The sequence below is a fragment of the Sebastes umbrosus genome, chromosome 12 (assembly GCF_015220745.1).
Source record: "Sebastes umbrosus isolate fSebUmb1 chromosome 12, fSebUmb1.pri, whole genome shotgun sequence".
Taxonomy (NCBI): Eukaryota; Metazoa; Chordata; class Actinopteri; order Perciformes; family Sebastidae; genus Sebastes; species Sebastes umbrosus.
Genome location: NC_051280.1, coordinates 16410385 through 16438291, shown reverse-complemented (window position 1 = coordinate 16438291; position 27907 = coordinate 16410385). Strand labels below are relative to the sequence as shown.

At 41.4% G+C, this 27907-nt stretch overlaps 1 protein-coding gene across 2 annotated transcripts in view; it reads left to right on the top strand.

The window, feature by feature from the left end:
* The first annotated feature begins 2746 nt into the window (after window positions 1–2746).
* Window positions 2747–27907, top strand: part of LOC119498799 (tensin-3-like) — a 37994-nt gene continuing 12833 nt past the window's right edge. The window contains exons 1-13 of one of the 2 annotated variants that reach the window (XM_037787867.1): window positions 2747–3043; window positions 11104–11271; window positions 11496–11546; window positions 11762–11884; window positions 13488–13552; window positions 14584–14667; window positions 15983–16095; window positions 16567–16627; window positions 16791–16866; window positions 16953–17082; window positions 17342–17407; window positions 18504–18605; window positions 23742–24956. In XM_037787867.1, coding sequence (XP_037643795.1) covers window positions 11122–11271; window positions 11496–11546; window positions 11762–11884; window positions 13488–13552; window positions 14584–14667; window positions 15983–16095; window positions 16567–16627; window positions 16791–16866; window positions 16953–17082; window positions 17342–17407; window positions 18504–18605; window positions 23742–24956 — 2236 coding nt within the window. In that variant the 5' untranslated portion in view covers window positions 2747–3043; window positions 11104–11121. The remainder of the gene's footprint in view (window positions 3044–11103; window positions 11272–11495; window positions 11547–11761; window positions 11885–13487; window positions 13553–14583; window positions 14668–15982; window positions 16096–16566; window positions 16628–16790; window positions 16867–16952; window positions 17083–17341; window positions 17408–18503; window positions 18606–23741; window positions 24957–27907) is intronic. The other variant, XM_037787868.1, reaches the window with a different exon arrangement.

Sequence of the window (27907 nt, the reverse complement as noted above, 5' to 3'; positions counted from 1 at the left end):
CTGTGCACTTTACAGTATAATGTTAGCAGGAATGTAATGTTGGAAATATTAACAGATTGAAAGGTAATTTCACCAGCGATGCATGGGTGTTATTTTTTTAAAATTTGATAATCATGGTCCCTATATACCTATATATATATATATATATGAACAAACATTGGTATTAATAATAATAATAATAATAATAATAATAATAACTCTATTTATATTATTATGTTACAAAGTGCTTCACAAACAAGGACAAATAAAAGAAAACTGGAGCAAACAGATACAAGATCACAGTCAGCAAATAAAAATAACACATAAAACATCAGAAGTAAAAGTAATGAATAAAAGCACACATCAAGAACTGATAAAAAACAGATAAACCTAATGAATATGATAATCTCAAATAAAAAATGCAGTTATTTATGAAGTCATTATACTTTGATAGTACATTTGGCCCAACAGGTTAAACCCACTTCTATTATTGCTTACATATAAACTGAATGTACCCCCTAAATATTGGTCATTATACCACTGAACCACAGAGTGAAACAATTTGACATGAATACAACCGACTTCAGAATCAGAAATACTTTATTGATCCCAGGAGGGAAATTAGGACGTTACAATTGTTCTTATATATAGGTATAAAGAACTGTAAGTGTAAATAGATCACATTTTATTGTCAGACATTGCATTGCACACAGTGACATTTAATCTCTGCATTTAACCCATCCTAGTATTAGGAACAGTGAGCAGCCACTAGCTGTCCGGGGAGCAGTTTGGCTTGCTCAAGGGCACCTCTAGCAAAGTTACAGCTACCAGTCCTACTTCGTCATATACATACAGGTACATACATGGAATTTGACCTCTGCATTTAACCCATCCTTAGAAGCAGTAAGAAAAATATAAATTTATATAATATAATAAAAATAGAAATAAAGGAGTAAAATGTAAATTATGCACATAATGCTACAGCCTATAACACAATATATGTAGAGTACTATAAATAAATATTGAAATGAGAAATATAAGAACTATGTGCATCAAAAACATACAATTTATAACCACAGTGTGAATAAGTAAATAAGAATAAAAAATTCTGAGAAGTGGGATCATTTAAGTGTGTTAAATGTAGTATTAGTACTATTGCGCTGTTGAATTATTGTAAAAATGATTGTACAGTTAAGTTAAGAGGAATTATTGTACAGATAACTTGACTTTGACACATACACCTATAAATCTTTGTTCTAGGTGATGTACTATAGCAAACCTTTTCATGTCAGGTACCCCTAAACTGACACAAATTAGACCAGGTCTCCCGTCTGATATGATTTTTGCTTTTCGATGTTTTATTACAGAGTGTGTATGAAACCCATGACCAAAACAGTCTGTCATTGTTCTACTTATGGATGGAATAATAGTGAAAAAAATGATTCCCTTATCTAGAATACTCAGAATCACAGCACTGAAGCAAATAACAAAAGGGTTGGAAAAAACTAAACCCCCAGATTTTATAAAATGGAAAAGTGTAATTCAAGAAGTAAAAGTTATGGAAAAGGGAACTCACAAAATAAGGAATATGGAGGATGTTTTTGAGAAGAGATAGAGTCTAACAGAAGGCAAAATATAGTTACATGGGTTAACACGCATGCACATATACATATGCTTGGAGGTGACCTGACATGAAGGAGGATGCATGTGTGTGCCCATGTAAATGATATTACTATATATTTGCACTCCTCCCCCCTTCCCCCCTTTTTATTTTCTATTAACTAATTTGTTGATTTAATTTATTAGTACTCTCGTATTTTTGTATTATTATTGTTTGTTTTTTTGTTATGTGTTTTTGTTTTTGTTTTTTTTAAACATTTTTTTTTAACTCTATTCTTTCTTTTTAACATTGTCATTATTATTATTATTATTATTATTATTATTATTATTATTATTTATTTTCTTAATTTTATTTCAATTTTGAAAGTTGAGGTTTGTTTTTTTTCTAGTGCACTTAATGAGTGTGTCTATAAGCTCATCTACTTAAAAATGGGTTTATAAACTATTGCAATTACAAACTGTAAATTGCATATATGAAAACAACCTTGAAAAAAAGGGAAAAAATAAAGTATAAAAAAAGAAAAGAAATGATTCCCCTTTTTGCTGGGGGGTCCCTGGACCTCACTTTGAAAAAACAAAACAAAAAAAAACATCAATAACAAATAACAAAAATAACAAACTATTCTTATTACTATACTTGCTTATTAAATGTCTTATAATTGTATATTTTATGATATAATGTTTATTTATATTTATTTTTATGTTTATTTTTGTTTATGACTTATTTTGTATATTGTATATTGGTAGAAATAAAAAAGAATTATTCCTATTTTATTCTAACGTTTTTATCAATTCTTTTGTTATTATACTGTTTGACTTGCACCAACAAAACCAAAGCAAATTCCTAGTGTATACCTCTTTTACACCTGGCAATAAACACCATTCTGATTCTGATTCTGATTCTGATAGACCTTATTAGCTGCCTATATTTCAGTTACTCCACATACATGTGAGGGGTTGATGGGGGGGTCCTGTGGAGGAGGAGTGGGTTGGAGGGCTGGAGGAAGTCTCCGTCTGCATGTGAGGAGTGAGGGTGAGAACAAATGGAGACAGGCAGGGGAGGAGGAGGAGGAGGAGGAGGAGGAGGTAGGGAGGAAGAGGGAGGGAACTATGGAGACAGCCCTAGCGGCGCAGTGGGAGGACTATCCCATGCCAGGACTTGTGGCCGGACTAGAGGAGAGGAAGTGTGCTGAAGGGGGCTGAGCAGCAGCAACAGCAGCAGATCAGGAACCGAGCAAAAGACTTCCATTTTATCAGAAAAAAAGGCCGAGGAGGTCCAGCTGAGAGTGCATTCCAGCAGAGCAAAATGAGCCTCTCAGTGCGCACTAAGCCTACAGTATGACTGAGCTGAGGGCTCTCTGATCCGGACTCTTTCTCTCTCTCTCTCTGCAGCTCTTGGTGACAAAGGAGAAAAAAGAAAAGAAGAAGCTTTCAGTTTGAAAAGGTAAGTCTGAACTTTTCCTTTTTCCTTTTTCTAGCAGGGATTGTTTTTAAACTACTTTAAAAAGCAGGATTAGACTTCCACACAATGCTACTTTTCTCCCTCCTTCTCTTCTCTTTAGCTCTTTGCTCAGTCACATTTCATTGACTTTGCTTCTGTATTTAAAGTGCAAAATGCTCCCTCTGTATTTACTTTGGCTCTGAGTCCCACTAAAACCAGCAGTGTGTGTGTGTGTGAATGTGTGTTTGTGCTCCAGCAGCACTCTGAAGAAGGGACTCATTCAAGCTGACCTCCAGCACTGATCTTGTGATTTCTTTTTTTTCAATGTGAAAGAGTCTTTGAATTGACCTCCCCCAAAAGCTTGGCTTGAACTTCTTTGGGTCCCTTTTTTTAGCTTTAAATGTCTTCCTTCAATGAACTGTGTTTTTTTTTTTTTTTTGCAATGGCTATAATTTGGGGTTCCTCGCTGTTGTGGGCTCTGGAGACCTTTTTTCTAATGTGAACCATATGGGGCCCATTCTTGTGGAGGACTTGCACACCAGCAGTATAGAGCTCCAAAAAGACTTGACTGTTTTGGATTCCTCAGTCTGGTGGATAAAATGATGGAGACAAATCAGAACGAGATGAGGCTTCTTTTCTTTGAGCTCCAGCTGCTGCGTGGTATTTGTGGCCCCAGGGCTATATCTCAGGCAGCCATTTGTTGATGACATGTACAAGCTTCCTTACATCACAGCAAGCCTCTTCACCTGAACATCCCTCCCCTCCCTTTGCTTGGAAATCAGACACACACACCTGCATTTACACCCCTCTTCTTCTTCAAGCGCAACATGCAGGTTTGTCCTGAACATTTTTGCAGGCTAAACTCTTTCAAGATTAGCTTTAATTACAGACCGAGCGAGACAGGAGAAACATTTTTTTTTGAACTGGCAATTATAGCTTTTGTTGGCGGTTCTATTTTGAGGTCGTTTTAAAGAACAATATCTTGCCCCCCCCTCAAGGCGAAAGAAATGTGACAGAAACCCAAAGTGTCAAGTGGTGGGTAATTACAAAGGGCTGGCAGGGCGACAGATGAATGGGCATCCTGATGGTGTGGTTTGGACAGGTGGGTTGGCACCAGGAGTTGGTGTTGTGTACTGTAAGCAGAACACTGTGTGATCTAACCCTGGGGAGGGAGGAACAGCGGGGACGGAGCGCCCCGGGCCATTTCACTTTGTCACAGCGGTGCCACGGCCACTTGGCTGGCATGTGTAAGCCATTAGACCTGGAGAAGGAAGGAGAATAGAGGCAATAAAGGGGGAAAGAAAAGGAGAGATGGAGGGAATGAGAGAGAGCGAGAGTGGGAATCCATTTTGGAGCACATTCCACTATGACCTTGGGATGGAAAGCGGTAATTAGGGAGTACTTTAGGAGCCTTAAGGGTGCACGCATTTGCTCAAGGCGGTCGTTTTTTTTATTCCCCTTCAACATATCTCATGAAAATGTGGCACAAATACACGTTAGAGTTCCAGGGTTACTAAATAAACGTACAAAAAAACATGTTTTTTTTCTCATGGTTTTTGTTTATTTCAGTTCTTCAGCAGTGAATGGGTGTCAGAAGCCACAGCGTAAACACACACAGCCCCCTTGACAGGAAAAAGGCCAGAACAAACTGTGGCCTTGTCCCTCTCCGGGCCCTTCAAAACCAGCCTGTTATGTCACTGTGTGGACATGTTATCCCGCAGTATGAGGCGCGCGCTCGTGCCAAGTGTGAATACAAGGCGGTTTGGAACAGCGGTGGTATCAAGGTTATTAGATGTGAATGCTAAATACCAACTACAGCCAGAGGATAACATTCAAGAAGCAAAATCTGTTCTGGTTGTACAACTCCTGTCATCTGATGGAGCGGTAAAACAGGCATGAATAGGGCTTTTCATGTGCTGCAATCAAAGAAGGAATGAAGCTACATTTTATACAAAAAAAACAAAGACATTTCCATCCAGAAGTCCCCCCCGACCCCGCAGCCAGCCAGACTTCCTGAAGCATTTATGGCACTTTAGGTGTTGCTCAGGTTTGCAGACAAACAGCTTAGGAGATCATTAATCTGTCCAGAGTCTCCCATAGAGACTGTATGTGTAGCGGCCTTTTCCATACAGAGCCAGCTCCTACATGCTGGGCTGGATGAGCTTTATCACCCCACTTTGAATTGGACCTCTAACCGTAGAGAAAGTTAGTGTCGAGTTGGGGTTTGGTTGCTCTTTTTTTTCTCTACTATTAGGGTGAGGAATATCAGTGCACCCCATTTTTCATTTCAGACACATCATTTCAGTTTAATGGGCCTATAAAAAAATATCACAAAATGGAGGCCGTTGCCACGACGTGTCAATCATAAACTAGAAGCTGGAGCCAACAGAAGCAATTTGATTTCAGAGTGTGAATGGGAGGGGGGGGACGCCTTGATGGCTTTCATATGTGTGCAGGCGTGTTTGTGGATATTTTAGTATTCTTTAATTAACAACACTTTGCATCTCTTACTAATTTGCAACCTAGCCATTTAAATATGGATTAAGTAGATTGAAGTAGGGCTGTCCCCAATGCCATTTTTTGGGCTTCGAAACCTCGGGGAGAAATATTCGAAGGTATTCGAAGCTTCTCAGAGCAGCGCGAAGTAGCAGGCTGACATGTTCTTCTGTCTGTCCGACTCCATCTCCCCCGTTTCAGTGCCGCTGCTACACTACTTTACACACCAGCACTTCTACACACAACTAGATATCCATCTGAGAATAACTAATAATTATGAATAATGAATATTGTTGTGGGATTATTCCTTATTTCATGGGTTATTTTGTGATTTATACGTTATTATTACATACTTAATATATATATATATAACATTTGAAAAAAAAAGAAAAAGAGAAACGAAGCTTTCGAATCATGATTTGGAGGTGGAATACCATTTGGGTCAGTCCTAGATTTAAGTTTAAATCTTGTAAAACTAGACTTAAGTTTGGTTGTTGCAGCTTCTCTAATATAAGGATGGAAATAGGGCTGCAACTAATGACTATTTTCATTGTCGAGTAATCTTTCGATTCTTTTCTTGATGAATTGATTAGTTGTTATAGTTATAATGCTATAAAACGTTGATGTGTTCCCCAAAGCCCAAGATGACGTCCTCAAATGTCTTGTTTTCTCAAAGATATTAAGTTTAATGTCATAGAGGAGAAAAGAAACCAGAAAATATTCACATTTAAGAAGCTGAAATCAGAGATTTTTGATTTTTGTTTTTCTTTCAAAAATTACTCAAACCAATTAATCGATCACCAAAATGGTTGGTGATTTAATTTAATGGTTGACAACTAATTGATTCATTGTTGCAGCTCTACTTGTTGGCTTTGAGACATTTGGTGGGCTTTGATAGTAACTTGTGATGACAATTTGTCATTATTTTTGACATTTTACAAACTAAACATTGAATCAAAAAAAGCATTGATACATTGATTGATAACAAAATAAAAGTTGCAGCCCAAATGTCAATAATTTAATTTGAACTTCTTTCTTCCGTGGTCATTGTGTTGATATCCCCATCTCATGACTATCTTTAAAAGTATATGCTTCTTCCTTTACCTTAAACTTTTTTTCTTTCCCACATTTAACCAATACTCTCTATGCTGTATTCCCTCCTCCACTGGTTTGTAGAAATATGTAAAAGCAATCTGCAGGATGATGGCCACACTGAGATCGCTAATGGAAAATACAGTCGGGGCCAGTAGATATGTAGCAACCAGCTTAATCACATAAACAAACTTTTTGAGCGACCGGATTCGGTTGCTGTGGCTCAACCCCAGGCTCGGCTCGGGAGAGTCTTTTATTATTTGTGACAGACAAGCATGCAGAGTTTTTGCCAACTGTTGTCGCCACAGTGGACTCAGAAATGAAAACAACTGATGAGGTCACTGTTCACATGACGAGGCCGTGATTTAACCCTTAGGGTCTGACTGACTGATGTCTGGCTTTTGAGACAGTTCATGTCCTATTGCATGATGCTGTCGTCGTTCATCTCGTGGTTCACCTGCTCCTACTGAATGGAAGATTCCATGTGCAGTGTGGACCAGGTGAGGGTGCGGCTCCTGAAATAGAAACAGCTCTTTAATATGCCTTTCTACTCTGCATTTCTTTTATGCATACATGGAATGTTTGATTAATTTATTTACAGCGTTGCTCCGGGTAATTGAAAGAGAGGCATTTTGGAGCCGGTCCCGAGTGATGGTCATGCATGTGTGAACGTGGCTGACAGCATGCACGCAGCCCAGTCAAGCTCTTACCTGCAGGGGTTGGAGCTGGGGGAGCCAGACACACCCTAATCCCCCAACATCCTGACCTCAGTAAACCTGTCGCAGCTTGTTCACAGTAGACCTGGCAACCCGTTTTTTCTACAATCTCCCGGCCTGCCCCGTTCCCTCTACCAGCCTCGCTCTCCCAGTGCCATGGGTGGGCTTGGGATTTGAGTTCCTTGGCACTGCTTATTCTGCCTTTGTGAGCTAATGCTGCGCCTCAAACCAGGAACAAAAGCAGTCAGTGCAAATTAAAGACCAATTATCTTTAGTGCGTGCTAGGGCAAGTCGCTCATGTTCGCTTGAATGACGAGTGGGAGAAGTGCGAGGTCTAGGAGGAAAAGGATGTTGGTTACTGCACTGTCTCGCATGAATGCTCCATGAGAAATTAATAAGTTGATATTTAGAAAATTATGATTTATTTTATAATGTCATATCAGCTACTTTTGGGCATTGTTATGGATTTTATTTGAATTGATTGAAACCTTTATTTCTCTTGGTTTAGGTACTTTGAAATGACCCATGTTATCAGTGATTTAGTTTGACTTTTTAAGCTCTCTTTTCCGAGAGTTAGATGAGAAGAACGATAACACTGTCATGTCTGCCCATTAAATATGAAGCAACCGCAAGCAGCTGCTTACCTTAATTTAGCATAATGACTGAAAATCGAAGGCCCCAGGAAGAGCGCTGGGCTTTGAAGCAAATTTTACGTAGTGGCCAAACGGTGGAATTACAACTTCTGTGTCCATTGGGCCCAAAAATACTTTTTCCCATCAGACTTACATTGGGAAACGCCTGTAAATCAGCGGATCATTTTTTTTTTAGGTAAATCAAACCAGTATGAACACTTGAATCGCCCTGATTTAAATCCCAAAGTTGTAAAATGCACTAATAGCTGAATCCAGAGTTACTTCCTTTCCTCTGTTCATGTGAATGAGCCCCAGACCGAGGCTGGACCGCGGGCTGGGAGGTGGAGTTAAAGGAAACGCTACTACGCCTGCTCTATGGGCCGAATGGAAGCGGCAGATCGTGGGAAGATCGGGGTACTTTTATACTCGGAAGTCAAGCTTTTTTTTGCTTCATTCGCCACTGAGCAACTCTCATAGGAATGAACGGGAGCCCCGCCTCCAATGCCGTATCCAGTTCTCTTTATACATCCATGACTACAGCGCCTCCGAAAATGAAAGTGGGAAAAAGCACATGTTGTGGTTTTAGGGAGTGGTTATATGTCTATTTTTTTTGCGTACGCAAGTAAGTTAGAAGTTACTGCGCTGTGTCGTTTTTTACACTTTGGTTTTGTACGTATGAAATGTGTGAGATATTGTAGGCAGATTTTTACCACCTAGCATTGGAATACGTCTCCAGTGACCACTTGCGATCATCTGAACAGGGCCTTTGTTATTAACATGGACAGAGCCAGGCTAGCTGTTTGCAGTCGGTCGTGTCTAGAAGGTAACCCGCAAATTGCAAAAACTTGCAAAAACTCTCACGAGTCTCCCTGCTCGACGACCTATCCTAACCTCAACCATTCAAGGTCAACACCTAACCCTGACCATCTCGCGAGAGTTTCGCAATTTGCACGTTACCTTCTTGGACACAACCTTTCCAGTCTTTATGCTAAAATAACGTAACGTTAACTTTACCGCACATACATGAGGATGGTATAGATTTTTAATCTAACTCTCGGCAAAGAAAGCGAATAAGCCTATTTCCCAAAATGTAAAACTTTAATGTTAAAATTCCTTTAAAACAGATCTTCACACACCAAATGAATTAAGTAACATTTTTTTCACATTCCTGGAGGTTAAGTGTTAGTTAGATATCCTTCCCATCTCTAGTTGGCGCAGTACTTTGACACTTCCAAAACATCACTAAGCCTTCTTCCCATGCCCCTGCCCTGGAGAGACACAGAGCCTAAGTACTGGCCGACCTGTTCATTAATTTCCCATTAGTCAACAGTTTTTCCCTCAGAGTCTCAGGGGAAATAGACTAACCCCACCATTAGTAACAATCCCCGAGGACCTCTTTCCCCCCCGCTCCCACCACCTCCACCAACACACACACACTCAATAAACACCCAGCCCCGTTTCCCCGAGTGATGACCTCTTCATACACATGGCCTCTTTCATTCCGCTCTGAGGGTTGGTTTAAGCCGCGGCTACACTGTCCGGGTTTATGGCTCCCTCTCTGGCCCCCTTCAAAGTGTCGAGCTGTAGCCTGCAGTCATTGCAGACTTAATTGACGGACGCATTCCTGACTGTGGATCGTTTAATCACAACAAACAATTGGAGTCATTCAAGAAGAATGATGATGATCTTTGGCAGCTTTAGGAATGTGTTTCTGTTTGTGTGAAATCTGAAACCTTTATCAAGCTCTACTTATCAGTTATCTCTTATAAATGCTACGCAGAAGTATAGATCAGTTATTGTATTTTAAGTTATCGACATACAGCCTAATTCAACTCTCTCAAAAAGTAGGATTTGGTTTGGTTTGCTTTATTAGCAATTTATAAAATACAATAATGAGTACAGATAAAAAGAGAAAAGTAAAAAATGAAGTATATAAAATAAAAATGACAGTAGAAATAAAAATAGGAACTATACAAGAGCCATTAAACTCAAAACTACAAGGCGAGCAGTACACATACAATACCCACAGTGATGAACTTCAACTAATAGTGTAGTACTGTCTTAAAGCTTCAGTAGGCAACACCTTTTTGGCATCATTGGGCAAAAATTCTATAATAACCTTTCAGTATAGTATAAGTCAAGTGATCTGAGCGATAGAGAGATTTTTTAAAGCCTGAAAACAGAGCCATGAGGAGGTGCAGAAGTCTAGTTATCTCTCAGAACACTTGAATAACAATATGCTGAAAGGTTATTATGGAGTTTTGGGCCAATGATGCCAAACACATTCTGCCTACTGCAGGTTTAATTCTCTAGATCCTAAAATGACAACTTTAAATTGATTGTTGTGTCCGACCAAAAGCCTGAATTTATCAATTTGACAATCATATAAAAACAGAGAGAAGCAACAAATCCTCACAATTTATAAGCTGGAAACAGCAACAAACATATTTGAGGTGTTAGTTTGTTTAATTTATTGATTAATCAACTAGTAATAGTAATAGTGTTAGCACTAGTGATGGCCGCAGCAGCAACACTTTGCTTTTCTCCGGCTGACAACCAGCACAGAGCGTACAGAGATGACTAGATAAGAGAATAAGGGATGAGTCTGTGGATGTGTGGGGTGAGATGGGCTCTCTCCAGACCACCACTGCAGGAAGTGCACGGCCATGAGGTCACAGGGACACGCCATCACTCAGGGATTTACAGCAACTGGTTCTAACCGGAATTGTTTGAAAGTTTTTTTTGTCTTTGTCACTGACATTGGGTGCTAGATTGCTGGCATTCAATCTTTTGATGCCACTGCACTGTATCTCCTTTTGCAGTGGAGATAAGCGGCACTCATCTCTCACACATGTTAAAAAGCCCTTCATATAATGTTTCCTTTCAGCCAGTACAGTGTTTGTGACTCACACTGTCGGCCGTTTCTGTGCAAACAAGACACCCTCTGTCACACAATCTGGAATTGAGGTCAGACTCTAAAGATATCCGCGGCAAACTTGGACACAATGACTAAAGCTGAGGACTTTGACCACCAAATATTGACTTATGAGCAAAGTCACCTGCTCTAAAATGGTGTGAGGTTATTGAAGCGCCCGTCTGAGCCACCTGTGTCTCTGCTTTTCAACAGGAAGTCCCAAGATTCAGGATGGAGGAGGGATACGAACTCGACCTGACATACATCACAGAGCGCATCATCGCCGTGTCCTTCCCCCGGGGGTGCACGGAGGAGATCTACTCTCACAACCTGAAGGATGTCACGCGGATGCTCAAGTCCAAGCACGCGGATAATTACCTGGTCAGTGCTCGCCGTCCGCTGCTGCTCGCTGTCTCACCTTGAAATGTGTCAAAGAGCCAACAGTATTGATGTCAGGGCTGATGGGCTTTCATGGGATATTGACCTGAGAGTATTGATCTCAGAGTGCATAGTGCATCTTTCACTCATTTTTAGGGTTAAAGCAGGATGCAATAATCTCAGAGACAACATTTGAAGTCATTGGCTTTGTTGTATGTTCTCTTTAGATTATCAACCTGTCGGAGAAAAGACATGATCTCACTAAAATGAACCCTAAGGTACGTTTATGTGACATTGTGTCATCTACATAAATTAAAATCCTAGCAGGATGAGTATATCAATGTTTAGAAAAAACAATTCATTTCAATGGCAAAAATAGATCTTCTGTTCATCCTCATTGATCAGCTCTGTCTAACCAGCTACAGTAAACAGCATGATATTGATTGGTATAGAGCGCTGCTCTGTGTGTTTACAGTGAGTGATGTGCTTTCAGACTCTAGATACGGGCTGGCCGGACATGCACGCTCCACCTCTGGATAAGATCTGTACCATCTGTAAGGCCATGGAGAGCTGGCTCAATGCTGACCCCCTTCATGTGGTGGTTATACACTGCAGGGTGAGCATCGAATCATTTAGCAATTGCTACAGACCATATTGTATTTATTGTGTCATTACACATTTCTGAAGTGTTTTTTTTGTTAAAACCCCTGAAAACAAAATAAGTATTAAGTTTTTCTCATAAGATCATATTCTGATTAAAATTGCTAAATCCTGGTTGGTGGACGTAAATATGTGACTGCCTTTTTCTTAATTAGCCATGTCCACTTCAAAGATACAGAGATGCAGATTTGTGTCATGTGAAATAATAATAATAAGGTGTGGACTCGAGTCACATGACTTGGACTCGAGTCACAAATTTGATGATTTTAGACTGGACTTGACAAAATCAAAAAAGACTTGCAACTCGACTTGGACTTTAGCAGCAATGATTTATGACTTCTCTTGGACTTGAGCCTTTTGAATTGAAAATACTTGATACCTTCCCCCAAGCCCAAAGATTAAAAAAAATATGTTTTTTAAAATGTGTGCCACAAATCAATTAATTTCCCTCCATTTCCTGGATCAGCTATCGTTAACGCTGTTCATTCTCAGCAAATCGACACATAAACCTGCAGTAGGCAGAATGTTTTTGACATCATTTGGGCAAAAATTCCATAATAAACTTTCAGCATATTGTAATTCAAGTGTTCTGAGGGAAAACTAGACGTGTGCGCCTCCTCATGGCTTTGTTTTTAGGATTTAAAAAATATAGCCCGTGACGGGGGACTTTGGCCAATCACAGGTCATTTCAGAGAGAGAGCGTTCCTATTGGCTGTGCTCCGGCTGGTGGGCGGTGCTTGGTATTTCCTCAATTTATCTCAACATGGCTGCCGGGTCAAACTTTCTCATTTTACAGCTAAACAGTACACTACAAGATGTTTCTGAAAAGATTTAATGTGAGAAATAGGCATTACAGTAATAGAATATTGATTCGTATTTGATCAGTGCTGCCTAGTTTGACCGTTTGATCAGAGTTTGTGAGTGATTGACAGCTGCTCAGAGACGGTAGGCTCCAGCTCAGCTCTGATTGGTTGTTTTCCTCCGGTCTGTGAAATCTGGCAGATGCCATTAGGAGCACGGGAGGACACAGAGGCACAGATTTTTTCAGATTACCTGTCTCGTGCACTACTGTCAGGATATAGTGTCCGTTTTATAAAAATATATTTGTTTTAATCAAATTTGCTCCAATTCCACCCACTGCAGCTGTAACTCCCCAGATCCACTCGACCATGAAGAACTAATGTTACGTTATTAAGCGCCAGTTGGAGAAAATGATACCAAAGATGATTTTGTTCATGTACAACAACTACACAGGGGTCTACGAAACGTGAATTGTAGTATGCAGAACGTGCGGGTTGAAATTTACAGTCGGAGACGCAGAAGAGCGCATTATGAAATGTTTAGGACTTGAAACTCAAAATTTAGGACTTGGGACTTGAGTGCAAAGACTTGAGACTTACTTTTGACTTAAAAAACGATGACCTGTTCCCACCTCTGAAAATATCCCAAAATGTTCTAACATTGGCAGAAAATAGTGTGTTTATGTAGGACCCCCTTTAAAGCTGAGTAAAGTGCTGTGTGTGCAGTGAATCACCTCCTGGCCTCTCTTGTTTCTTCAGGGCGGCAAGGGTCGAATCGGTGTCGTCATTTCATCCTTTGTGCATTTCACCGACGTGTCAGCCAGGTAACTCCTACTATGTGTAAAATTTTTCTTGTTAGGTTACTATAAATGTCGTTGTACTCAGGATTTATCATAATATCACTCACTGTTTTTGGCAGCGAATAATGTCAACAACAAGCCACAACGGGTCATGAAGAGTCATTCTGTAGACCGCAAGAAATGTCAGTGCCTGACCACGGCTGATTTATTTACCTGCTACAATTGAGTGTCAAGCTGATTCAGAGAGTGAGTCAAAGAAAAGTTCAAATTCAAAGGAAAACCACACAATTTAAGCCATGAATCACCTCGTATTGAATTGCATGAATCAACTTGGAAACATGTAAGTTACCGTAATAGCTTCTGGCCACAGTGTCAGTTTCTTGAAATCTATTCATCGGGAAGAAAACTGATTCTAATTTTCTAACCAATGTCATTGTCCAAAGAGCCCTAAAGTAAAGAAACGCAGTAAACATTAGGAGAGACCACCTGGTGTTATGCCCCTTTGTAGATCCTTTCTGCACACCGCAGTCAGTGTGGCATGAGCACACATCCTCGGCCTTCGATTTAGCTTCCCTTAGTATCCCGCTAAGGAAGACTGGGCGAATATGAAAGACAGAGGGCAAAAAGAGGTAGAGGAAGAGATAGGAAAACAATGAGGCAGATTTACAATGGAATAGATTCAGAGGGGGGGAGCAGAAGGCCGACGAGAGAGAAACAGAGCAGTGGTGAAAAGGCTCCAGCGCCTGTTGGTTTTAGGTCCGTCTGAATAGCAGAGCTGTGCACACACTCTGTCCTCCTCTCCCCCTCCGTGTTTACTTAATGCTGCCATTCTCTTCCTCTCTGCTGAAATCCCCTGTCTCTCCGCTAACTTTCCCTCTTGGCCATTATGCATGTGTATGCATGTGTGTGTGTGTGTGTGTGTGTGTGTGTGTGTGTGTGTTGTCCTAATTTAAGTTAGGGTTAACACCATTTAATTATAGAGCAACAGAGTGTAATCTCTCTCTGGAGTCATAATTACCTAAAGTGTTTAATGCACCTCACTGTCTCCCTCAAAGTGCTGATCAGGCGTTGGACCGCTTCGCCATGAGGAAATACTACGATGATAAGGTCTCAGCTCTGATGACACCTTCGCAGAAACGGTAAGACCCAAAATTTGAACAACGCCCTTTGAATAGCAACATGTGTCTATGCGTGTGTTGTTTGAGTCGTGCTTTGTTGACCCACATCCAAACACATTGATGTCCCATCTGATTCAATACAAAACTTTGCATGATCCTGGTGCTGTTTGTCTATTGGGGATCATTGTAATGAGAATGGGACACCATGGTGACTCCTAACCCCGTGTATCACTGAATCATCATCATCGCTCTTTCTCTTTCTGGTTTCTCCAATTTGTTTTGTTCCAGTTCCCCAGTTATGTGAGGTAAACATGGCGTGATGAGACCATATTAGTATGGCTGGGTATTCTTTAAAATTTCTTGATTCCAGTGCAGAGTTGATACCTGAGTTTTGGTACCAAAACTAAGATAATGCTTTTTGCATTACTTTGCTATGAGGAATATGAACTTGTTTTTCTGCAAAACACTTTTTGTTCATTTAACAAAAGAAGCCAAACTTCTCAAATGTTAAATGTTGTCTTAGAGGAATAGTTTGACATTTTGGGAAATAAGCTTATTCGCTTTCAAGCTGCTAGCCAGATGAGAAGCTCAATACCACTCTCATTAGTAGGGCTGTGTATTGGCAAGAATCTGGCGATACGATACGTATCATGATACAGGGGTTACGATTCAATATATTGCGATACTGTTAGCAAGGCGATATATTGTAATAGTTTAAATCTATTTTTAGGAAAAAGAACACACTATCATCTGCATAAAATCGGAGTAAAAAAAGTTTGCTTCATATTCAACACAAAGAGTGGTATCGATCTTTTCACCGAACTCTATAGTGAATAAGAATATTTTCCAAAATGTTGAACTATCGTTAAGTCTGAGAAAGTAACCCTGATGATGTCATAGTGATGTCACCAGGGTTATCTCAGTTTGGGTTTGTAGATTACAGTTTTTTAATTTTTATGAAACGCCTGAGTTACAAACTAGAAGCTTTAGTATGAAAGAAGTGGACATTTGCCAGGCAGGGAGGGTCTAACGGAAAAACGTCATCAATCAAATTGCATTATGGGAAGTGTAGGATCCAGCGTCTGTGGAGCTTGACCCATACTAGGGATTAAAAGCCTGTATATCTCGGCCTGTGCTGTATTTTTGCTTTGGAGTTTAACACAAGCAGACTCAAATTTGCTAAATTGTGGTCGTTAAATATCAGATTAAAAAAAAGTAAACAAGTGACACATTTTGGACTGTGCTAAAAAACATACCTTTGGATACCCTCGAATGTTTGGCATGTTTTTGGTCCTGTGTATTTATATTAACATCCACCTCTGTGCTTTCCTGTCAGGTATGTTTGGATCCTCAACAGTCTTCTAAGTGGCTCCATGAAGATCAACGCCTCGCCCTTGTTCCTGCACTGCGTCATCCTTCATGGCATCCCAAACTTCGACGCCACTGGAGGTTAAAACTCATATTGTTTACCACTATACACAGCTGCTGCAGCTCCCAATGAAAACACAGTCGCTGCCACCACGACAGCATAAAAGAGCCCAGACACGACCACATCAGAGTCGGCGCAGTAAACAAGATGGAGACTTATCTGTGCTTTATATCTTTCTCTTTTTCCAACATGCACAGACAGATAGAGACACTAACATAAACAGAGCTGGAGAGAAGAACCTCTTTATGGGTTCCCAGGGAATTCACAGCCATGTTTGCATGTAAATTGCTGTTTTTCCTAATTTCACCGACAACAACAGAGGTCTTCGTCACATTGTGGTGCTGAAATCCCTTTCTCACAACAACAGATTATCACACTTGCTGTGAACAAAACAATCTGAGAAGCTACTCATGAATATCTGACCTAACAGGCATCTTAAGGTCATGTTATCAATGCACTTGTAACTATTATTTATCTTTGTTTCTTTTCAGTATGTCGTCCGTACATCAAGGTTTACCAGGGAATGCAAACAGTGTATTCATCTGGAATCTAGTAAGTAGCTTTCACATGTGGTACAGTCATTTGTTTACTTCAAAGAATAGTGGAATACATCAAAGAAATCTTCTGTTTTACTCACTTTAATTTCTGTAAATATCTGCAATTGCTTCCAAACTGTGGCTCACTTTGACTCACTTCGCTGTTGTTTTTGTTCCAGTCACATTGGTCCAGGCCACAGAGACCGAGTATGCATCACCCTGGAGCCTGCCCAGCTTCTAAAAGGAGACATCATGGTAGGAAAATAATAGAAAACAAGATGCCTGACAGAGTTTATGACATCAGTATTGATTGTAGCAATCACAATTTCTTTTTTTCTCAGATTAAATGCTATCACAAGAGTGACGTAACTTCGGAACGTGAAGTTATTTTCCGGCTGCAGTTCCACACGGGAGCAGTGCAGGGCTACAACCTGATGTTTGAGAAAGAGGACATGGAGACTGCCAACAAAGGTATAAAAAAAACAACAACCCTGAGAGCAGGTCTCAACGTGCTGCCGCTAGTTTTTACGACTCCTCCTGCTGCTCCACGCAGCAACTGCAGGGCTCAGTCTGGACTTAATTTAGACTGTTGGCACTTTGAGACCAATAATCTTGTTTTCCCAAACATGTTACGTGTAGCCTACTGACTGAGAGAATCCTTTTCCCAGACATTCATCCTTCCTCTCCTGAATGGCCGCACTAATGGCATTCCTGTGTGCTTACATTCCAGATCCCAGATTTGCAGATTATGGTAAAGTGGAGCTGGTGTTCTCAGAGGGACCGGAGAAGATCCCAGGTAGATTCATAACTCTTACTCTAGTTGGAAAAGCAGATACAGAGCTTTCTCCATTTTTCCCTTCCTTCATGTTGTCCCGTGCTCCGTACCTCCCCCTCTGCCCCCTGGTGAGAGGGGATGAGGAATGCTGCGGAGGGGAAATGTAGTGTGAAGTGTGTGCTGACAGGGAGGTAAAGAAGCACAGCATGTGCTGCCCCAGAGCCCCACAGGAGTAAAACTTATGTTGTGTGGGTCTGTGTGTGTGCAGCATGTGTTGTGCATACTCTGTTTGCTTGAGTGTTTATCATAGGGCTGCCCACTCTCATGACTTATTTCTAAGGAACTTATGAGCACATCTCTGGTAAACACAAGATTTAAAGTGGTGCTTTTCTGTGATTCTTTGTGGAGAAACTCAGTTTTACAGATCTGTCGATTAAATCAAGTCTTTTTTCCAGTCTTTATGCTAAGCTCAGCTACCTGTCTGCTGGCTGTAGCCTCATACTTGGCATACTGACATGTGAATGGTATTGAACTTCTCTGCAAGAAAGCAAATAAGAGTATTTCCCAAAATATTAAACGATTCCTTTCGGGCTTATGTATGCATTAACAGATTTGTCTACACATTTACAAATGAGATTACACACACACGGATTCTGAATACACATTTGCAGATTCCTGTACACATTCACAGATCTCTGTACGCATTTAGAGATTATTTTTTCACATTTACAAATCTGATTATGCACACAAGGATTGAAACACAGTTACACAGCTCTCCACACACATTTGCAAATAGACCTGCTAAAATAATGGCCCCATAGAAATATTTTATTTATTATTTTTTGTGTTGAAGTAGTAAGATTTGTCGATTATTTAATATCTTCAGGAATGGGTGATATGAAGTCAACATGTATGATCGCACAGCACCAAAGTGATACAATTCCACTGAAAGTTTATGATATCAAACTATTGCCTAACCCTAAATATAGTATGTACACAAAATCCTTTTTTCCATGACAGACAATGATGAATAGTATTTTATGCTTCTTTCTGTGTTGTGAAGAAAAAAACAAACACCTAGATACAGTATCAACAATGTTGTTATTTTTGGGTCCAGGTGCCGACAGGTGGCAAAACGGGGCAGATGTTATTGTGGACTACAACACAGCAGATCCTCTAATCCGCTGGGACTCCTACCAGAACATCTGTGATGGTGAAGGTACAGTTACATTGCTGCATTAGTCACTACATGACTCACAAGGCTTTATAACAAAATGTCAGTGGCTGTTTTATGAATGGAAGAAGTATGCATAGTGTGTTATTTAGACATTAAATGGAGTTTCCCCCTCCCTTGCTGTTACGTTTCCAGCATTCAATGTGTTTCACAAACACACACACACACACACACGCTCTCTTTTCCTCTCAGTGAATTAACACAGCGTGACAGGTCCTCTGCTCCATGTTGCTGAGGGGCTGCAGTGTGATTGCATTAACATGCACACTCAGTCACCACTAACTTGGTTTATGTTGCAAGTAATGGGAGTTATTGCTCATGAGTGGGACTTAAAACCCAGGCAGGCCCTGTGGAGACTTTTATTATGGCGAGGAAAGGACAGGAAGCTGAAAAGTACCTCTAGGTTGCAGTATGTTTGGCACGACGAGCCGTGTTGCTCCTGTGTGAAGGATAGGGAGGAGTGTTGTTGTATGTAGGGAATGCTGGCTTCAGAGGAGGAGCAATTAGTTCTCAAGAGATTTCTATTTTGTTGGTTCATCAAATGAATAGGCATGCTTTAACCATCCCACACACACACACACATATACACACTCTCACTAGCACAGACACACACACATAGACTCACACTCAGAGCCACCCTGTCGGGGCGTCCCGTCCCAGCTGCGGTTGTTGCTCGCCACTCAACCACAGGATTCACAACAACCTCCCAGAATAGAGCGACGCGGTGGTAGCATTAAAACACAGATCCACCCTTTCCCAGTATTCATTGACTGTTTTTATAAGCGAAGTTCAGCTTGATGAAAATGAGCTGCCTTTTTTATATTTTCATTTAAAATACCCCAACACGTCCATATATAATTTTATGCGCACACACTCTGGGATTGCAATGGAAAGACTCAAATTTAAGAATTCATCAAAGCAAAGCAGAGGCATTAACAAAGGAGCATTTTTTTTTTTCTTTTCCCTTGATTCCAAAGCATTCATGTGGGATATTTACAGCCTCGTTTTCTCGTGTAAACACTACATCTGAGACGGTAGACTGGGAGCTTTGTTGGAATTCTGCATCTACTTACCAGCAGTCTTCTGGCGGGCCCAGTTTGACTCTGAGAGGCTGTCACTCAGGAGGAGGACGTCTAAAAATCATTTGCCACTGTAGTGCTAAGGTTGTGAAAAGAAAACCTCATTTACTTCAATGGCTTTTGGTCAATCACCGGTGAGAGTGTGTGCTTTTCCCCACGTGTGAATGAAGAGCTGGATTTTAAAAGATTGTTTTTCCAGAACTTTGTTGACTTAAGTTTACTCTCAAAGTAGGCTTTTGTCTTTGTGACTTGGCTGACAGCTGGCTGAAGAAATGAATATCTGATATTGAATACAAAGGGGAGACACTGCAGCTGAATATAGGGTTACAAATTGTAATTGATAGATATCACCATGAAACTTCCCAAGTTGATTACTTACTTCAAGACATTGAAATCTAATCAGGTCATCCGTGAGTCCAAGTGGACATTTGTGCCAAAATTGCAGAAATTTGCTCAAGGCGTTCTCAGGCTTCTCAAAGAATCGGTTCATGTGTGCGGGAATTGACTTCTCAGCCTGGGCAGGAAGGCCCGCCCAAAGCCAGATGATTGACAGTTTGGCACTTCCAGGAATAGCAAAAGCAAAAGGGAAAAGAGTAGGAAAAATATAGGGATAAAAATAAATAAATTATATTATATAAAAAGAAATAAATTAAAATGATTCATTATTATTTAAATTAAAAATATACAAGAAAAATAGAGTTATTTATGCAAAAAATACATAAATACATATTTAGAAAAATAAATGAACAAATAAATGTGAAAAATAAATAGAAATGCTTACAATTATTCTTTTATGTTTTGTCATTTGTCTTTATATTTCCACATTTATTTATTCTTCTATTTTTCTCTTTATATTTCCACATTTTTCTATTTATTTGTTTGTTTGTTTATTTATTCCTCTTTATATTTCCACATTTATTTATTTGTTTGTTTGTTTGTTTATTTATTTATTTATTATTTTATTTATTCCTCTTTATATTTCTAAATTTTTTTTTTTATTCTTCAACAAATTTATTCTTTATTATGGCACTCCTATGACGCCATACAGACAAAAATAGACAAAGTATATTAAAATAAACACCTAAATTTGTATTTTGGATGTTTTCGTTCCACTAATCTGAAAGAAGACATGTTATGGAGATAAGATGTTATGGAAGCAAAATTGATCAGTGCATGAAAAACGATGTAGTGTCTCACCTTAAAATGAGTGGTGCTGAATGGTAATGGTAAATTTATATTTGCTGCTTACCCCTAGCAGTATGTTGCCATGCAGATAGTTTGTGATATCTGTTTCTCAGATTTCTGCTGCCGCCTCAATACAATATAGGTGGATGGAATTTCATTTGTTGGACTCACAGCACTGTAAAATGATTTTTTTTACGAAAAAATCAACACTAACATCTCTTTTCAGAAAAGGTATGGATAAGGACTGGATAAGTTTTCGTATTGACTATTTTTGCAAGTTGCGGGTTACCTTTTAGACACAACTCGAACTTGAAAATATCAATTTAAGAAAGGATGCAAAATAGTATCAAAGTTGCAAAAAGAGGGAAAACAACAAAGTCCATGGATTATGTTTTTTCTGCAAGGAAATGTTGCTGTTGACATTTTTAAAATTTCAATGTTTATTTACCTTCATGGTATTAAAGTAGAGGCAGAATTCTCAGTGATGGATATCTCAAAACTGTCTGCATGACAAGATACCACTAGGGGTGTGTGAGAAAATGAAAAACACAATTGAATTTAACCCCTCCATAATGGAGTTTCCCCTCTGTATGTACAGCGTGTCCTGTACAGATTGTACACAGGACTATAAGAGATATATTTCCCAGTCTACACATTGGAGGCACATGTAGAAGCCTGGGCGGAAGAAAACGTGGATGATGATCATCATTATGCTTTCGACTCACGGTTTTGGCATTCAGGAGGTGCGGGATGATGGTAGTAACTGGGAAGGAATGGGAAGGGTTGGGTAATTGCATATCCATACACAGCCAGACCTCCTCCTGCGATACGAGAGCAGCAGCTTGAGGAACGCTTCTGGTTTTCGCCGCTCTCTGCACTGTAATTGGTGGATTATTCAGGGACTGACCATACCACAACAACCGACATGATGAATGCTAGATATAAACTGATTTTCTTAAGCAAAGAACATACTTGGTTAACCATCCATGGGTTTGTTAATGTCAGTGTAATCCCTGATAGGTAAAACAGTTTTTATAAAACAATTGTTGAAGCCCATAATTGAGTTTAGGGCACATCTGTTTCTTGCCGGTATTGTTCACGAGAGGCAATTGCATGACACACAAAGAGCGAGAGAACAACAACGTGGCTTCTGCTTTTCAGAGCTCCAAGTAGAAGGCAAGGATTGCTCTAATTAAAAAGTGTCTTTTTACCGAGTAAAAAAAGTCTGGAGCTGCAGGAATGTTGTTTTCTTTCTCTGATCCTCTCCGGGCCGCCCTCTCTTTCTTTCTTTCCCTCTTTTTTCCCCCTTTTCCTCCCCAGTGGGGTAGTCCCCTAATGCAGGGCAAGAGGTCGGGTTACTCCTTTCCTCCAGCCCGCCTCCAAACCCGAAGTCCCGCCTCACTTGTTTACATTCCTCTGCCCTTATTTGGAGATCTCAAGGTCCCCCCCCTCTTGTGAGGAGTGCAAACACTCTCACCTTCTCAGCAGAGAAAGAAAGCAGGGGCCAACTTCATCGTATTCTGACTTGATTTAACCCTAACCATTATCTGTTGGTTAAAAGCCATGTCCGCTCTTGTGTGTCCGCGTCGCCTCTTCTCCTCTGCTGCAAGTATTGTTCTCCCGGAGGCTATGATTGTCTTGTGTGCTTACCTGGTAGTGGCAGCGAAGGTAAGAGATTTTTCTTCTTGAGACAGATGGGGTGGCCATGAGGGGGGGGGAGAAGAAAAGGGAGGCAGGGTGATGACACAGAGAGAGAAAGATGGCCAGCATTGAGGGACAGTGGGAAACATCTGTCTTGAAACCAATGCACCTTGCCAAAGGTTAATGTCACGAGAGGGATTTGTTGGACCTGCATGGAGGCCTGAGCCGAGGCCGGATGCAGGTTCAACTAGTGTGTTTGTGCGAGCCAAGGGGGGGCAAGCCATACATACAGGAGCTTTTGGAGAGGAGGAGGGGGAGGAGGAGGAGGGGGAGCTTTTATCATGCGTGTCTGGTATTCAGATCCTCCAGTCATGGTTTGACTGAAAGGCAAGTACTTAAGGCGGCAGATTGAGGGAGAAGCGTAGGAGTCGTGTTCCAGCTCTCTTTTGTTGAGGAGAAAAGTGAAAACAGCAAAGTTTTACTTACTTGGCAACGCCGCTCACACGCACTTCTTTCTCCAGCCCTCATTTTGAGTAAGTCTTGATTTTCGTTGTTTTCTTTTTGTGATGGATTTGACTCCTTTCACTTGTGAGGATTAAGGAGGTTGTTTGGACATATGCTGGGGGGTCAAGGGGCAGACGAGAGGGAGTTGGGTGGCTTAATCGCAGCAGGGTGAGGAATGCAGGGGTCAGACTAGGGAGATACACAGCCGTCTGACTTTTGTAAGCGACATACATCCATTATATAACCCGAGCATGAGGAGCACCTTTGTCTGCCGCGCACGCTGCATACACTAGAACCTCGGCGGTTGACCTTGTGGACAGGTGGGAGTTGTTATTTGCAAGATGAGTGGAATATCTTTGCTTGAGATGAACTAGAATATGAAAAAGATGACGGATTTGTTTCTGACACATCTAATGAAGGTGATCTGTTGATTCACATGTTTTTTTTTCCTTTCTCAATGTATTCATGTCCCAGTTATTTGTAGTCTGCTCTGTATTGTCTGGTGTGTCGTCTTTGTCAGGTGAGGTGTGATTGTGAGTTTTGTCCGTAACAGATTTTGAATGATGGAGGTTGTGGTGGGATGATGCATGTTAACAGAGTGTTTTGGGTTTTGTGTTCGTCTGCGTCTGAGTCTCTGCTGCTGTCTGTGTGTGTCCTCTCTGTGCCCATACCGGCTGACCGTATGAAGCGCTGCATCTCTTCTATTTTGCAGCGCCACGCTCTCAAGGTCTAACCCAGGACAAGGCGGCTAACAAGAGGAGCCCCGGCGGAGGAGAGGCGACGCTGGGCAGAGGGGCCCGCACCACCTCCTCCACCTCCAGCCCTGACCACAGCGACCACGCCCTCTCTGTCAGCAGTGACTCGGGCCTGTCTAGCACGTCTCTGTGGGCGGACAGACCCACACCTGTCCCATCCACCACCGCCACCACCACCACTACCACCACCACCACCGCCACCATCAGGCCTAACCAGGGCCCCAGCCAGCAGGAAAAGGTCCAGCTGAAGCGTCTTTTAAGTGGCTTCGGTCTTGAGGACCCCTCACTAGGGGAGATGGGTGATCAAGTCCCCAGAGTGGTCATCCAGCAGGTAGTCCCGGCACAAGTGCACATCAACGGAGACCCCAGACCCCGAGAGAGGGAAACGGACATCCTGGATGATGAGGTCATCACAGGTCACGACCTGCACAGCGTGGACAGTTTAGGGACCTTGTCGTCTTCCTGCCACAAGAGCAGCCAGAACTCCCTGCTGTCGGACGGCTTCGGGAGTCCCGGAGGAGAGGAGCAGCAGCAGAGCCAAAGCCAGCACCACCTCCACCACCACCCTGCACCTCCACCCATGGAGGAGTATGAGAGAGCCTATGCTGAAGCGAGAAGGGGCTGTGTAAATTCCAGGAGCAACTCTGTGGCCTCCGCTAATCCCAGCGGGGCCCCCGTGCCCAAGCAGCACGTCTACAGACAGGGCAGCTACTCCACGCAGTCCTGGGTTCGCCAGCAGCAGATGGTCGCCGCACAACAGTTCATCTACATGCCAGACGATGGAAACGATACAGAGAGATACACAGGGAACAAGCAAGGGAGCGGTTCGACCAAAGCACAGAGCAACGCTGAACCACAGGGCCCCACCAGGGACGACGCTCTGAGGAACACGGCGCCGCACAAGGAACAGGCAACGATGAACAATAACAACAACAACACACGCGACGAGGAGTTCAAGTCTCTCACGATGGACATCGACAACTCCATCGACCAGCTCAACCAGCTCATAATGGATCTGGATCCCACATTCATGCCGGTTTCAAGCCACAGCAGCTCCATCAAGAGGAACGGCGGGACGCACGTGAACGGCTCGGTCTCCAAATGCCCGAACGGCATCAATCTCAGATTGGGCGATAATAACGCAGCGACCCTGAAAAACACACAGCAGACAGGTAAGACAGTCAGACAGTCTGGGTGTGGTGGTGGTGATGATGTGGTGCGGTCTGGAAGTGTGAAAGAAATGTGTGATTATGAAACCAGAGAAGATGTTTTGCTATAAATATCTAATAAACATAATTAAGCAACTTTAATTAAGATGCTAGGACTATTTCAAAACAAGAGTAGTTCAGCTTTTTTTCTCCCTTCACTACAGAGTTAACTCAACAAAGCGCTCCTCCTCTCCCTCTTCCACCTGGCGTGTTTTAGTGGCAGAAATAGCGGGGTGGTTGCCAGGTTTTCAGATGTTTTCAGTATGAATCTGAAGAAAGAGCGCCGTCCAGACTTGCCTGTGTAGCTATCTGACTAGAGGATCAGCACCTTACATGAAGAGAGAGGGAGAGAGCAGCTGTCATCGACCTCTCTGAACATCGCCGTCTCTCTGTGTTTGATTATAGACATTGCGTACTGGGGAATACAGCTATTTACAAAATCAAAGTCCACAGACCTTCCCACTGCTTATTGTTGTGTGTAAAAGAAGCATTACGTAAAACACACACACCATTTCTTTCATTTCATGTTAGTCATCTCTAATAGACACTCTCTCATATGTTCCTATAAAATGTCTCCTTTTGACTGTTGTTGTTAGGTTTGTTGTGCAGACGGAGGTTATGCAACATAGTGACTTTTGAGTAGATATCCACCAAAGTTATTTCCACTTTGTTCAAGTTGAAACTGATCCCAGGAGGATAATCAAGGATGGCTAGGAAGTCTATGATCTTAAAACACTGCAGAATAATTCACAGGATGTGTTTCAGTAACTGTATGTGTGCTTCTAAATCAGCATTTTCAATAATAGTGTATAAATGGTCCCCACACTTTTTTGAAAAAGTCCTTTTTGCCCTAAAGGAGCAATACGTAGGACTGACAGCTGCCGTTTAAAATCGGTACAGCAGTCCAAATTCAAAACATTGGAGCCATGGCCCGCTCCCTCCTGCAGTGTGACTGATAGCAGTTAGCTCACGTTTTTGCAATTTCAGGGTTACCTTCTAGACACGACCAAGTACTGTCTCAAACACTCGCTGCCTTGATAACCCAGCTGCACACGGACCACAGAGAGATGTACCGAGGCTTTTCAGGTCGGGTAGAATCTAACGTTAACGTTATCTCTGTTGATCCAGTTTGTTTGATTACCTCCATGGCTGCTGAAGGCTGTGTTTACATGCCAATTTGTTTGTGGCAACAAGGTGTCGAAATGGGCAGCGGACGGGATCACACCGGCCAAAACAAAAATGACGTTCCTGACCGGAATGGAAATTTCAAAGGAGAACATTACTGGTTGTAGCACTGTTGTCGGAGAAGCCAGTATTTCAGTTTAGCATGTTTCCTTAATCTATGATGACATATCAATGTCATTTTATGATTAATTACAGTAAATATATTACATACTGGTCCTTTAAGGATATAGGTTATTTTTTCCATTGAGAGACATTGAGACATTTCTTTCATCCATTGACCTATTCGAGGTCCGTTAACATTTTTCCAGGAGAGTTCAGTTTGACGTCTTGCTTGTAGTAAAGCAGCGCATATCAAGAAGAATTAGTTTACTTCTCTGTGTATGTGGGGTACATTCCCAAAATAGAAACCTTTGGGTCAAGGGGGAACTTTAGAGATAAAATCTCATCGACAGCATTGTTCATTTCCCCCCAAAACTCACTTATTATAGCACAGTCCCAAAGACAGTGGACTAAAGTCCCCCTTTCCTGACTACACTTGATGCATGTATCTGGATTATTGCTATCAAATTTCTGTAATTTAACTGGAGTAACATAAGTACACATCAGCCAGTTATGTTGTATAACTTGTTATCAGTATAACAGATTGTGTTTGTGCCTTAAGACAAGCATCCTGCCATTCATCAAGTGTAGTCTCCACTCGCAAATCCTCCCTCCAAGCATTTAACCTTGGCTCACAAGATTCAGTGCAGCCAGAGACCAATAGGTCATATCTTATAGAAACTTTGCCTTTGCCATAGCAGAGGTTGAAATAACATCTTAATCTTGATCTGTAGGTATTTAAAGAAGTTGTTTTTTTTTGGAATGTTGTGCCTTCTTGACAGTTCCTCAAATGACATGAGCGCTCCATCATTAGGTTTAAAGACATATTGTGTATGTGTGCTTCTACAGGTTATTCATTTTGGTACTATTGACTTGAGAATATTCATTCTAGGTGCTATTTTTCTTTCTTTAGCTGAGAACTAGTGAGGCAAAGAAAATGCAGAGAGCTGTCTGGGTGTTAGCGGCGCACACTTGTGGTTGCAGGGGGGCACGAGTTGGGGAGGCCTGAGGAATTTCCAAGGGAGGAACAAGTGAGGCCGGAGGCAATGTTTTTTCCATTCGAATCCAAAAGCATACCTGTCTGTGCATATCAACTACACGGAAGCGTCATTCCAAGAAACAAACGCCGAAAGCTATCGCTTGCAAACAACCTGTAGGAAGTAATGTAGGCTTTTATCTGTTAACTCTGGTGACAGGAATGGAGTCATTCAGCCCAGCTGTGTTATAACATGAAGTTGGAGCAAAAAGTTGTTTACCCTAAAGGAAGGCTGATTTTATGAATGATTCATTTGGACTGTTGAAAGCGATTCAAGCATTAATGGGGCTTTTTGTGTTAAATTGTGCATCTAGTATCCATGTAACTAGACCAGTCATGCTTTACCTGCTGGTGCTCGTCACATCGTTGCACCAAGTCTCCGTGTTGTCCTTGTTTTTACTGTGAAGAAATAGAGAAGATGGAGATTGGAGGAGGAAGGTTGCAGTATGTGTGTTGCGTCCAAGGGACACAAGGTGACAAAAAGTCAGGAAGGTTGGAGGTACTCTCCACCTGAGGCTAAAGTATAGCAAAACGTGCAGGAGAAATTTGGCACATTGCAAAATTCATCATATTCTTATATCTCCAGTAACTTCAT